Source organism: Hyperolius riggenbachi, chromosome 7 (genome assembly GCF_040937935.1).
Source record: "Hyperolius riggenbachi isolate aHypRig1 chromosome 7, aHypRig1.pri, whole genome shotgun sequence".
NCBI classification, from domain to species: Eukaryota; Metazoa; Chordata; class Amphibia; order Anura; family Hyperoliidae; genus Hyperolius; species Hyperolius riggenbachi.
This window is the reverse complement of record NC_090652.1, coordinates 96,350,899-96,365,974: the sequence shown is the minus strand read 5'-3', so window position 1 is coordinate 96,365,974 and position 15,076 is coordinate 96,350,899. Positions and strand designations below refer to the sequence as shown.

The following is a 15,076-nucleotide window of genomic DNA, read 5'->3' as shown; positions in this document are numbered from 1 at the left end:
ATCTACTGCATTGAGCTCCTTTCATACTGGCATTAAAATTATTCCGCTTAGCGTAGTGCAAAGGAAACAAACAGATCTTATGTTAAGCAATGGGATTTTTTACATCAGTCCTTTCATAATGGATCCACTCCATGCATTTCAACAAGCTGAACACAAGGATGGATCATGTATGATTTCCTCGGATTGACTGGTCATAATGGATAGATGGGGACTGAGGCCAACAGAATGGTGCCCGTTCTCACTAGGCTGCTTGTCGTGTGTTTCACACTCCAGGCTTATACTGGTCCATCACCAAGCTGCATAAATGTGCATACAATGAGCATACAACTTGCACCAACTAAGTATTATTAGCATCTCAATGACCACCCTACCTCTCAGTACAGAGCGGACCCTGCCCACCTCCAGTCAGGGACGGATCTAGGGGGAGGGGGGGGGCGGGGGGTCTCTTGCCCCAGGCGCAGTTTGTTGAATTCTTAAAAAGACAGCAAAATGAATGGCAGATTAGGCGTCAAAACCTGACCTTTAGGCGCCAAAACCTGACCTTGCCCCAGGCGCAACTTGGTCTAGATCCGTTCCTGCCTCCAGTGGCTTCACAAGGGAGGTGGGGGACGGGGTGACATCTGGGAGGAAGTAATCAAGAATAAAGCCTCTGGACACAATTAAGGAGGGATGCAGGGGAGGAGACTTCTCCCTCCCTCTCCTAGGGCTGTCCGCCTTTGTTCTGCCAATACTAGACAGTGACAAGCAAAGTGGACATGCTAGATCTTTATCATCTGCAGTGCCATATCTCCCCAGTCCCAACACTCCTCTACTTCGGCTTCCACTCCCTCTCTACCTTCTGCTTCTACTGCATATCATGTGACACAACATGCTGTAGAAGAAGGTAGAGAGCGGACAGTTGTAGAGGACGCTGGTCTCGACTTGGGGGACAGAGCGCTGAAAAAGGTAAGGATCTAGCACATCTGCTGGGCTAGTCTTTGCCTAGTAGGGAGCAAACGAAGGTGGACCTTGGAGAGGGAGGGAGGAAAGTAAGAAGTCAGGGAACCTCCCCGATCGGGAAGGGGGCTGTTTGGAGATATGGACAGCTGCAAGATTTTGTTTTATGGGGGGGGGGGTGCAACGCACATCTTATCGTGAGGGGGAGCAGAGCAAAGTCTACCTATTATTGCTATCTAGGGGTGGGGGGAGGAAAGAGGCTACCTATTACTGCTATCTGAGGGTGGATGGAGGAAAAAAAAGCTAATGCTGCTGATGGGGGGTTGGCGACACTGTGAGTTACCATACCAGGCTATACCTACCCTAGTGACGTGTCTCTGTCAACCTCTTCTCGGTGGTCCACAGGAGGGAGAAGGGAGGCAAGGTCAGATGATGGATCTGTGCTAAGGCAGAGACACCCACTTTCCTTTCAGATTCACACACTTACTGTAAAAATCTGCCAGGACGCACTAGGGCAACAGGAACTTTACAATATGCTGACCCGCTTTATTTGTCTTGGCTCTGTTTAAATCTACAGATAGATTTTTAATTTTTGTTTCAGATTGTGAGCAGTACTGCAAACCTCCAAAAGGAAACTACAAAATCAACCTGAAGAAATACTGCAAGAAAGACTATGGTAAGGATGTTGTATTTTACAAAACCAAAATGGGGGGGACTAAGTTTAGGAAGACCGTGTGTGAGAAGGGTTGGCGTTATGAAAAAAGATTTTAGGAAAGTCATTTTATAGGGAAATTTCATTTTATTAAAACTAAAACCACCCCCATAAACTTCAATGAAGATTCTCACCTCCTAATTTGTAGTGGAGAAAGAGAAACATCTTGTTGAGTTTTTCACATAACGTGATTTATGGAAGTGTCTGCTTATTTATAGCATCTCGATCAATTCTGGTGTGAAAATTGTAAAAAGAGAACCACAGCTCTTTGTAGGGCAGTTTCTAGGCCAATTAGCTCTGAGGGCAAGTGTGTAAACCCCATTCCTCCTAACTCGTAAACAATGTTGAATGTTGCGATAACCAATGCCCTGAGTATAAGTGTGCCAGGTATGCTATTGATATGACCCCCAGCACGGGTAGCCAGAGGTAGCTCCCCAGTATTAAGTAGCCAGACGTAGCATGCCCCTCCCACTATAGGTAGCCAGTTTGACCCCCAATATAGGTAGCCAGATGTAGCCCCTCCAGTATAGGTAGCCAGATGTGTCCACCAGTATAGGTAACCAGAGAAGCTCCCATTATTATGTAGCCACCGGTAGCCCTCTCAGTCTAGGTAACAAGATGTTAACCCCAGTATAGGTAGCCAAAAGAGCCCTAAGTATTATGTAGGCAGGCGTAGGTGTACCAGTCTCCATGGCTGCAGTATTAGGTAGCCAGCCGCCGGTATACCAGTCTCCATGGCTACAGCAGCATCTGCAATCTTGTAACTCGCTGGTGCCTGTGGGTCATGTGATGATAGACGCGACTGCAGCCATGGAGACCAGGATGCCTAGGAAAGAGATGTATCTTGTTTGTCCATTTTTTGGTTATTGGAGAGGTAAGTCACTTTATCCCTTTGCTTCACCTTCTGCATGGGCCTGTTTCTTCCTCCTCTGACACTACACCCCAGATGGTAATTCCACCTTGTTCATTATCTGGCTGTTTGCAGTAAATTAGCTGTGTGGAGATTTATAGAAAATCTACATGAATAGTGAGAAAATAATTTTGAGAAATTCTGCACACAAACCGTATACTGTTGTCATGGCTGCAGGAAAGCTATTTTTTAATTATTATTTTGGCAGCTTGACAATATAAATATTGAAATGGTAAGGTAATCTTTAATACTAATGAGAGGCTGTAAGCATGCATGGACACACAGCTGAGCGCGCATAGCACAACCCCCACACTAAGCCACCACCCACAACTGCACGGGCACACCGTGGGGAGTCATCAGGGGTCTAACTATGTAAGTTAAGCTGATCACTAGTGTACACAGGCTGCAACTTGCAGTAAGATGTCCTACTCAAACCCCCCACCCCCCTTCCCCATAGAACAAAATGGGCTCCTCAGTGCATACTGTGAGTGCACTTTTTTGTCCTTAGCCATTTTTCAGTTGATTCAAAACTGCACCAGTAATCTTAAAGAGAAACTCCAATCAAGAATTGAACTTTATCCCAATCAGTAGCTGATACCCCCTTTTACATGAGAAATATATTGCTTTTCACAAACAGACCATCAGGGGGCGCTGTATGACTGATTTTGTGCTGAAACCCTCCCACAAGAAGCTCTGGGACCGCGGTACTTTTGGCAGTTTGTTACAATGTAACAATGTTCACAGACAGGAATTAGCTGTTTACAGCTGTCTCTAACAGCCAAAACAACTGGCAGCAGCTATGTAACCTGCCCACAGTAAAAATGTCACCATGTAATAAATGTCAGAATGTAAATCGGGGAGAGGAAAGATTTTATAATGAGCAAAAACAGACTAAATCATTTATACATAATAATTGTAAAAATGAAGCACTTTTTTTATTGCATTATTTTCACTGGAGTTCCTCTTTAAAGACTGACACCTGATCGCACCACACAGAGGGAGACTCAGACCCTAAACCTTTACCTGCAGTTACACTTGCCTAGCTGTGATGCTGATATTTTGGCTTCTTAGTTTGTGGGTAATACCCCCGCAACAAGCTTACAGCCAGTGGAGTCAGGACATCTAATCTGCACATGTATTTTACATCAACAACTCAAAGATTATTAAAGACAGATGACTTTCTTTAGGGAAAGTTGGGCTTTCATTTAGAAAACTGGTAACATATACCACAGAAAGAAATGTAATTTCACAACCCTGGCCTGTAATAACAGACACACCCGATTACCCCTTCCTCTCAGCTGCTCTCTGAGGTCACCTGTCTCACCTGACTGGACAGCGGCCAGAGGCATGCTTGCTGCAGGAGATTTCGCTATAATCCTTGCATCACGTTTAATTGTCCGAGAGGGACTTTTTCTCCGTGAACGTTTACATGAATCGTTTAAATAAATAAGAGATGGCACTTTCTATATCCTTCTCGCTACAGGTTTCCTTGAATGACTACCAATAAAAACCTTTCATTAAAATCTCTGTGCAGAGGTCAGTGTGGATGCAAGGATTCCTATAAATCACTGATTACAAGGATTAAGGGCAGGTATAGAGGCGATTATGAAAAACAGATTGCAGGGCAGCCAGTTCACAGGGATGCTGCATAGCAGATTCTGCAAATCGCTGGCGATCCATATTAATTTTATAGGTCTATAAGTCTTCCCTGAATTCAAAGCCTGTGTTTCTTCTGGGGGTCAGATGAAGTTCAGAGTCTGACAAGTAATCAAAAAAAAAAAGTGCAAAAACATATGTTCAGTGGTGTCCACATTATATAGATATACATAACTGCCGCATAGCAGTGGACAATGCATGACTCATGCTTACACCTATCTTTATCCTGACACCCTGGTGACAGGCCGGGAATTGACGACATTCCAGGTCCATTTAGCCACACAAGAGTTAAGAGGGGTGCAGAGAGGGGAGATGGCATCGGATTCCCCATTAGGGCCGGAGAAGAGAATACACTCTAGCCTTTTAATTCCATGGACAGTCTCCTTCATTTTCTGTCTATTTCACAAGCTCCCTCTCTAGTTCTATTCATTCTTCTCTCTTTCTCTGTCTGCCAGAAATGTTAAAAAGGATATCGCCTCCTTGAAAAAAAAAATCAAATATCCATGGGAGGGAACCATATGCTAATGAGATGCTAATAATCACCTGGCTGCGCAGCCATTGGACGTAGACTGATGGCCCCTAATCTGTGTGACATGGTGACCATTCATCCTGAGCGCGGAGGGGAAGCAACACATTGATGTATGGCAGGAGCTCTTGGCGTGCGGAGAATAGAAGAGGCGTTTTAGGTCTGTGAGACGAGAGAGCCTGAACCAGGCCTCCCCAAGCTGTCCCTGTCAGCGTGACAAAGACCCCCCGCTGATAAATAGAGCTTTTTGGAAGTGGGGGGTAGTGGTCTCATACCATAACCCCAGTGCCTGGTACCTCCCTCAGCCCAAACAAGAACCATTATGTGCTTGGGGTGTTAAATCTTCCATTGGGTAATAGACCAAGGTTGCTGTCTTTCTGCATGAAAGCTATCTCTGACTGCGAGTTCATCACACATGGCTAATGGCTCCATAGGCCTGATGACTCTGAATGTTATACTGCTGTCAGTGGGAATAAATGGCCCTCTGTTTTAGCAAAGTTATATCTCCTGAAAAGGCTAAACTATAGGTGTCACCTTCATTTTTTTATCACCTATACAGGCATAATTTTTGTCCACAACGGAACAAACCTATGTAAGGATATTAATATTCGTTATTAAACTATTAAATTATGCAAGCTTTTTTAGGAAAATGAATCTATAATCATTATGTATTTTGGTTTATTTATTTTCCCTGAGAAGGATGGTTCAGCTTACTATAGTTCTTCTACTCAGATAGCTGCTGTCCTATGATCTGCTGATAACAGATGCTGTCAATGAGTTTCTAAAGGTGCGTACACACGCACTACAAAAAGAAACGACGGGTCCGCCGGACCCTCTAGCGGAGAGTATGCGCGAGTGTACACACTGTCGGCGGACTGATAAGGCTGTTTATGAACAATCCGATCAGTGGATCATTCAGAAACAGCCTTATCAGTCCACCGACAGAGCGTACACACGTGCATACTGTCGGCTAAAGACCGCCCAGCGGGAGGGTCCGGTGGACCTGTCGTTTCCTTTTGTAGTGCGTGTGTACGCACCTTATGTGTGCATAACATTTAGAACCCCACCCTCCCATTGAGGCTTAGCATACACTGTCTATTATGCGGAATTTTCCCACCACCCAGAGCATTCTGGGAGACTAGAGATCTTTTGCACTGGCTTCAGAACTCAGTAAATAAACATTCTGCAGAGATCAGTTGCTAGGACTAAAGAGGTTTCCACCTGTGAAAAATTTCAGAAAGTAAATCAGGGGGAGGAAAGATTTTATAATGGGCAAACAGTAACTAAATAATTGATACATGACCATTGTAAAAAAAAAAAAAAAAAAAAATTAATTATATTATTTTGACAACACTTCCCTTTTAACCTAATTATATATTCCTTTTTTTTTTGTATTGTAAAAAAATTATTTTTACTTGTTGGGTGCTTAAAAGTTTTTTTTATGAAGATAACAGATGAAGCAATATAAATCAGAAGAAAATGTTTGTAATACGACATCTTATGTAATCTGTTGAATGCAGTTTTTATACCACAAGCAATAAATACTTTAGATTTTTCTCTTTAATATGCCCTTTTTTTTGCAGTGGTCCAAGTGAATGTTTTAGAAATGGAGATGGTTGGATCATGGGCAAAGTTCACTGTCAACATCCTGTCTGTGTACAAGTGCCGAGATGACCGGGTGAAACGGGGAGACAATATACTGTGGATTCACATCAAAGATTTGTCCTGCAAATGCCCAAAGATCCTGCTGAGCCGCCGCTACTTAGTGATGGGCAGCAGCGAGGGCCAGGGAGACAGGCCAGGACTCACAGCTGACAAGAACAGCATGGTGATCCAGTGGAGGGACGCTTGGACCAGACGCCTGAGGAAACTGCAGCGCAAAGAGAAAAAAGGAAAATGCATGAAGCCATGAGGGCTGCCCGGGAATGAGAACTTAAAGTCTGTATATATGCAATTTAAAATGCTCGGGACAATGGACTTCTCCAAAGTTTGGAGGTCTAATTAAACTGAGGTGCTCTTAGATCCACATATGTGGAAGGAGGCTTTTCCCCAAAAGACTTTAGTAGAGTTTAACTCACTGACGCTAGAGTTATGATGTTAATAATCCATGATTAAATCTACTCGCCTTTCTCACAAACTGGGAGATGAGATCCGTGGTCGCATGCCAGTCAGCTAACCCCAATGCACATCAGTCACTGTTCCTCCACAAATGGGACTTAGGGCAACTTACAGAACTACAAAATGTTTTCAGTGTCCAGGATCATCCTGAACCAAGCATCTTGAAGATGTGACCTGGTGTCACTTGGTTAAACATTAGATAAAGCCTCTCTAAATGCTTTCCTGTCTAGAACACTAATTTCAGATTACGTCAAAGGCCTTAAAGAGAAAAGCCAATGCTTAAGAATTTATTGATTCTGGACAAATTATATATGTGGCCAGACTTATTGCAATCATCAAGCAACAGTGGCAGTGATCCACATATAATAAGAGTACCCACATGTAAACTATAGAGGAAAAGTATGGTTTATGCATCTTGTTGCTGGTCCCAGGCGATCGTTAACGCTCAGTAGAGTACCTGAGGTACAGACTAGGTCAAGATCTGTGAGAAAGCAGGACATTTCTAGATGCTAATCTCTCCTCTCCTTGGCTATGAGAAGAAATATTCTTCTACATCCTAAATTAGAACTGTGCAGATTAAGGAAACAAAAAGATGGGGCAGACCCCACAGTAAGGAAGCCTTGGAAAGATGCAAGCTATTCTGACATGACCCACAAGCAGCAGTCCCAAAGCACCTTCTTTTGTAATCTATTCACCTAACCTCATAGGAAGAACTGATACTTAGCTACGTTGCAGCTCCTCTGTTGTACCTTAAAGGACCTTATCTATTGAGAAGACCTGCAGAGCCTTGTACAGTAACCAAACCTCTGCCAAACAACGCAAGTTTTGTAACTTTCTTGGAAGTGTAATATTTGTAGAATGCCTTCTGAATGTATAATTGTTTTTTTTTTGATGTGCAAAATGGTGTATCATACAAGATTGTATTATCTTGTTCTATTACATGTCAGACTGGCCCCACTCACTGTTATTGTACCTGAGTTCAAAGTGATGCCTCAGGCGTGGCAATGAAGTGGTGATTTGTATTATGTTTGTTATGATCCCGTGTCGGTGCAAGAAACATTGGTACACTGTTGTACTATGTACGGTACTTTGTACAGCATCTGCTCTGTTAACCTCTTTTTTTTCTCTGGATTCTCCCTGTCCCCAGACCTGCAAGATTTACCCATCCATTATTGTGGAATTGTATAGAAGTCAAATATTCCCAACCCGAGGTGGTTCATTGTGGTTCCAACATGAATGTCTACTGCTCAGTGTGGGCCAGAAGATCAGTCTGTTAGTGCCTATTATATAGTATCAAATGGCTCCAGCAATCACTGCTTCATCAGCACAGATAAACAGAAATAAGCTAAAATGATCTTTACTACACTTTGGCTTTGCTACAAGTCAGAGGTCCATTTCTGAGAACGTTTATGTGGTGACACTTTTGCACCTTTATTTTCAACTACTAGCATCACTCGACAAGTTCCTCCAGGGCGAATTTCCATATGGGCAATGCTTCAGGCAAATCATTGAAATGGAATAGTAGCCATAAGAAGACAATTACACATTCTTTTTGTGGTAAATTATGGATATTAGTTTTCAGAAAAAGCCATATTCATGGAATATGTACAGTTCACTAGGACTCTAGCAGGACATAATTTCTGCAAAGGCCACGGGGACCATGTCTTAGGGTGATGTGGAATGGGGCATGGTGGGGGTGGGCATGAATGTTAGTAAGGGGTTCAAATGGTATAGGAAGGTTGCGCATGGAAAGGAAGTTGCTGCATATGCAGATCTATGCAAATATAGGGTGCTACTATACTTGGTAAGTGGCTGGACGGTGTAATAGTTAAGGGCTCTGCCTCTGACATAGTAGACCTGGGTTTAAATCTTATCTCTTCCTATTCAGTAAGCCAGCACCTATTCAGAAAGAAGTTCTAGGGCAAGACTCCCTAACACTGCTACTGCCTACTGAGTGCGCTCTAGTGGCTGCCTCGCAATCGCTTTGAGTCTGATAGGAGAAAAGCGCCATCAAATACTGGAATTATTATTACACAAGGTATAGGGGGTGCTGCTGTACATGCAATGCTGTTATTCTGCATGTGGGGGCTTCATCTGTAAGAAAAAAAGTTGCTGTACACAAAAGGAGGAAGCTGCTCTACATGAGACTACACATGGGTGGTACTATAAAGTTGGCCTATGAAGACAGGGCAGAAATCGGGTCATTAACTTATTAGTAAGATGCAAATCAAGATTGATACAATTAATATATTGGTAAAACTCACCAAAAAGTGACTCTTCTAATAATAATAATAACAATAATAGGGACATTACAATAGGGAACTTTTGGAGACCAAATGTGTCCGTCTCATTTTGGGGACTCCTTCCCAAAACTGGATTGAAGGCAATACTGGAGCGCTAGTGAACCTTGCATATTTCTTTAACTAGTTGTGGCAGCAACTGTTACTTTGTCATGAACACCAATGTCCATGCTGTGAGTGCAAATTCCCCTCGACATGTTGGAGTATGCACAGTGTTATACTATCTGTATGCTGTTTCTTCAGTGTGGACAAGATAGAAAGGAGTGTGCTGGGCATGTGGATGGAGCACAAAAGGTGCGTATCCCATGATGCCTTGTTGCAATTAAATCCTCCCATACTTTGGCTGTATTATATTGCCTTCCCAATCCAAACGTTTTGTTTCTGATCAAGAAGCGCGAATCTGACTTCTCTGTTTATGTGACTTTTCTCTGCTTTGTGTTCCTGTGGACAGTATAAAGCTGAATCTTATGTAAACCTGTTGACAAAAAGTTCACTAACGTCTTATAATGACCCTGAAATAACAATTAGCATGATGAAATAAACATGCGTACTTGTAGTACTAATTCTACTTACAGGACCACTATCGTGGAGAATTGTAAAATTTAAAATGCATGTTTATGCATATCTATAAAATGTAAATTTGTTCCAGAGTGCACTATAAAGAAATTTTTCCCATGTTGCTGTCACTTACAATAGTAAAAATCAGATTTTGGACTAGTCCATCTCTTCATGTGGTATTCTTTATTTTCAAAAAGCACTTTCTGAATAATAGTTACTCAGTCCAATGGCCAAAATACCACGCAAGCGAGTAGGGAGGCTAGCTGGCATCTTGAAAGAGGTCCTTTCCAGAGAATGTTTTTGTAGAGAAAAATATGGGAGTACTGAGAATCTCACATGAGGTGATGGACTAGTCCAAAACCTGTCTGCCTACTGTATGTGACAGCAACAACGGAGAAAAGTAATTGAAAGTGCATTGTCCTCTGGGGGAAATGTGCATCTTATAAGTATAACATATTAATATTATATAATATTTATTACAGATAAAATATTAATTTTGCAATTTTTCGTGACGGTGGATCTTTAAGGCCTGGTTCACATTAGCGTTTTTTATGGAGCCGGACATACAAATCAGGCCAGCTGGATCCGTTGAAAATGGTCTGTTTTACAGCCAGTGTGCTGTAAAACATCCGTTTTCATTAGTTCCTATATGCTGCAAAACCTTACGTTTCCGTTCCGCTGAGCGAAACGGTCCAGAAAATTGGGTCCTACAGCATTTTACACAAGATATTATAGATGCAATAGCGTCTCACTTTGTTTGCATCACTGTCACCACTAACTTTGTCCTGCCCAAAGCAGTGCAAAGCTGATGCAGCTGTTGCTCTCATCCATTCCCAGCCATGGCCCTCCTGTGCTCCCACCTGTGGTCCTCCCCCACTCTCACCCGCATAAGATAGAAAATGGTCTTCCCCAATCAATGCTCCATCAATAAAACATCATCAAACATCCATCAAGAGGGCCTTTATTTTGAATGGTTTTTCATTAGATATAATGTTTTTATCAAACTGAATGTCTAATCTCTTAAAAATCCAAATGGTTATTTCAAAACACACATAAGGATGCTCATAAGAGATTCTAATCTGGGAACCTACACTTCTTTGCATTTAAAACCAAAAGTAAGACTATAGGGATTCTAGGAAAGCATTTACGAGGATTAGTACTGTATACACACATTTATCTCATCATGCTATACTTCACTCCAGGTTATCTCTGAGCCACCTGCAGATATCATATAATAGGCATGCCTTGATTGTATATGTCACACTGGTAAATTATCATTTGTAAGTGGCCCACAATCCGACTGTATACAGTATATCAGAGAAGGGTATGTATGTCTGTCTCCAGAATTTCTTGATCAACCTCATCATAGCGGAATCTTTGGGGGATCTCAGATGCCTGGCAGGGATTGGTACACAATCCCTAGGGTGACAGAGCACTGCCAACGCTGTGCAGATGCGTCAACAGCCTCCTGGCTAGTGGCACGTCTCTTGCTATGTGGGAGGAAGAACAAGCGGTGTGCGATGGGAGTTAATTCCCGTGGGCAGGGGAGCGGGTAGAACAATGTGGTCATGCGGTGCTCGGACGTCGGGGATGCCGGATCTTTAGCAGATTTAATGGAGCCGCTGTACACACGCTGGTCTGACTCCAGATTCTCGGCCATGTTGGTCACTATCGCCCCCCGGGACCTATTTCAGATCAGCATATGTATGTAGCTTTACTTGGGAAAAATCAATGGCAAAGTTAGAACTTCCGCAAGCAATCATTATTATTATTTGTAAGAGAAAAGCCAGTTCCAGGGACTTCCCTTTCCCCTTTCTCGACATTCTCTATAGCAGGGGTGTCAAACTCAAATACAAAGTGGGCTGAAATTAAACACTGGGACCTAGTCTCAGGCCAACCTATCGGCCACCTTCCTCACTTAAAAGTAGCCACTAGCGATACAATTTGCTGATCGATTATGAATGATTCTTATAAAGATTCCTAAATTATCGTTTGAGACCACTAATTGACAAAAATCTCCTAACCAATACAATCAGATTAATGAAATTGATCCAAATTTCGGTTTGATCCTGTCCATCTGATCAGATTGGTTAGGAGATTTTTGTCCATTAGTGGTCCCAAATGGCTATTTATGATCGTTCATAAGAAGAATCGATCGTTAGGCACATTGCATTGTTCATGGCCACCTTTATAAAGCTCCCTGGTGTCTAATGGCTGCCCTCCAACCTCTGCACAGTTCCTCCTCCCTCCCCTATACCTTTCCCTAGTGTTTTGTGCTTTCCCAGTATCTCCCCCAAATGGCTTCCCTGGTGATCTAGGGCTTCACCTCCAACAGAGCTTCCTTGGTGATCTAAAGTGGGTGACATAATGCAAAGTAGGGAAACCACTTGGGGGCCAAATTGAATGGCTCTGAGGGCCAGATTTGTCCCGCGGGCCGGAGTTTGACATGTATGCTCTATAGGCACAACTAAGTAGAGTAGAAACTCTAACAATACCTGTGCATAAAGCTACAAACAGATGTTTAAACATACACAAGTATTTTGATAAGTTCTTTTAAATATAGTGGCATAATGGCAGAAGTTTATAATCAGGATAGGAAGGACTTTTTGATAATGACAGTTTCAGAAACTTTAGACTTGATATTTTCACACTCTCTAGTGACAGAAGAATAAGTTATCTTTCAAATGGCACAAATTGTGACATTGTGACTAAGATATTAGAAAGAAGTTGACTCTTGTAACAGATATTTGAGTTGGAGCTCATTTCAGGACTCCATGCAGCCAATATCAGTTTTTGGCAGGTGCATTTTTAAAATATAAAGTGATATCCATGGAAACTCCTTGATTATTTATCAGTGAATTTCCTAGTTAAAGGATAACTGTACTTACAAATGTACTGTTATTCAGCTGTCCTCCCATCACGTGAATGTCATATGTCACTACACTGCTGCATAGGTGGACTGGGCTGATGAGGCCTAGTCCTGCCAGTGTGGGCTGTGAATGTCAGCCCCAGTCCAGCAGTCCAGAAGAAAAGTTGCAGTGTGTGGGGGAGACGAGAAGAGACAATGGTAATATAAGACCTAGCCCCTCCTCCTCCCTCTGCACACCAACTTCTATAGATGGGGATGACATCAGTATTTGATTACAACTGACAGTATACACCAGAAGAGGCTATGCAGGGGGACATATGGACCCCTGTACTTACACTGGGATGTAGAGTTATCTTTTAAATAAACATACTGTGGAATGTTCACAAAGCATTTATGTACTATTAAGCTGTATTATTAAGCTGCCAATAGGTGTACATGTGCTAAGGCATGTACTTCAAATAATGTTTCCAATATTAGGGGGTGCTGGGTATCCGTATCTATAAGAGGGAGGGTAGGTACGTCAACAATGTTAGGAAACACTGTTGTAAATAACTCAGATATAGATGGTCAATAAGTCATGCAAATTTAATGCAAACCGTATGCAGCTTGGAATTGAGCCAGGCAAATGCTCTTCCAGCTGATTTTGATGGGCTCAGCTACAAACAACCGCAAAATTGCAGAGTAGTAGAAGAAGAAGCAAGGCATCTGCTTCCCTATAAACCATTTATTTCCAGCCTGGCATATGATACAGCGGTTTGGGCAGTTGGGAGGACAGAAAGTAGCCTGACAGCTGTTTCACAGGTAGTCCCACTTTGTAAGAGGCAATACACAAGATAATACTCATCTACAACACTTAAATACTCTAGCCGTCACACTTACCGGTTCCATGCTGATCAGCATGGACTGCAAAGCCTCCCTTTGACTTCCAGGATTAGGTACCTCCTCCAGATGTGATCACATGAGTAGCTCCAGCCTGTCAGCAAGCCATGGGTCTTCTCCACCCACCCCGTTCACGAGTCTTTACGTCAATGGACTAGGGACTCCTGGAGTCTGCCTATGGGCATGTGGCATTTGTATTTAAGTGTTGCAGACATGTGCTATCTTGTGTGTTGCCTCTAATGAAGCAGCATTACTTGCGAAACAGCTGTCAGGCAACTTTCTGTCACCCGCACTGCCTAAACCACTGTATCGTATGCTCAGCTGGAAATAAAGGGTTTTTATGGAAGCAGTGCCTTGCTTGTCACTTCTATTTCTCTATATTGGAACTTGCGTGAGCGCACACTATTTTTGTCACCCTTCTCAGCTGCAGACATCTGGTGCCAGATCCTGCATCCTTACACTAAATTTGCATACAAGCTGGAATTCTAAGCACCTCATTGGCCGTCTCTAGTTATGACTTTCCAGATCGGCATGCCTTTTCCACCAGAGTAGCTGTAAAGCTAGAAGAATGAAATTATAGACAAGAACCTTTTTCGAAGGATGTTAAAATGGCAGCTTCCATAACTGTCCAAATGGTTCTCTAACAATATGTATAAGTAAATGAGGCTGAATCATGTATGTTTTTATTTATGGCAAGGATCAACCCCTTTGTATTAATGGGGATGCTGGAATGACACCACAACCACTGCATTGGCCTATATATAGCTTTCCAGGCCCACCCAGCTGTGCCCCGCCAGCCCTGGCCAGAGTATTTTATTTATGCTGTGCTCTGAACACTGTGTCTCTCCCTGCAATCTCTCTGTGATTATCTACTTCTACCACATCCTAAATTCCTTTTCTTTGTGGCGACGGAGCAGGCTCCCGCCCTGTAAACACCTTTCCTACATGGAAACACATTCAATAAAAAGATTTACCTGACTCAGTGGATGTTTCTCTTTATTTCTCGGAGATCGAGTGCCCGGCAAATTGGTTAGCATGGAAAGAATGCATTTATGAGTTCCTAGATTTTCGCAACGTGCTCCTTGTGTGTCAGAAATTATGCTGGAAATGATCTTTGAAAACATAATTTTGAGGTAATTGGCTCACAGATGGTAATGGGATGTGTCAACATAGTTCACAAATTTAGACCAAAAACAGAGCAGCGGTACGGGAGGAGAAGGAGGGGGGATAAGAGGGCGATGGAGGAGCAGAAAGAGAAAACTGTAAGATAAACAAGAATCAGGGCAAGCAAGAACAGGGCAAGAGAGGTGCAGAAAGACAGCTAAGAAAAAAATTACAAAGTCTGATAGATCCCACTGATGTCCTGGCATATTTCAGATCTACTTGACAATATGGTGCTTAGAACGCCTTGTGATCTGGAAAAGAATGGGCACAATACAGAACATGTATACAAGAATTTAAACATTCCATACACTTCTCTGAGCTGCATTACAGCACCCATTATGAAATGGTTAGAACAGAGTGTGGCGTTTAGCACAGAAACCTAGGAAAAGCCTAAAAGAAAAAAAACCCTGTAAAACCCAGTGGCGTAGCTAATGAGCTTTGGGCCCTA

General features: G+C 42.7%; 1 protein-coding gene across 1 annotated transcript in view; it reads left to right on the top strand.

Moving 5' to 3' along the window:
- Nucleotides 1-14,437, top strand: part of NTN3 (netrin 3) — a 196,129-nt gene extending 181,692 nt beyond the window's left edge. Inside the window, exons 6-7 of the mRNA XM_068244411.1 lie at nt 1,538-1,612; nt 6,324-14,437. Of these exons, the coding sequence (XP_068100512.1) occupies nt 1,538-1,612; nt 6,324-6,652 (404 nt within the window). The 3' untranslated portion in view covers nt 6,653-14,437. The remainder of the gene's footprint in view (nt 1-1,537; nt 1,613-6,323) is intronic.
- Nucleotides 14,438-15,076: the final 639 nt, after the last annotated feature.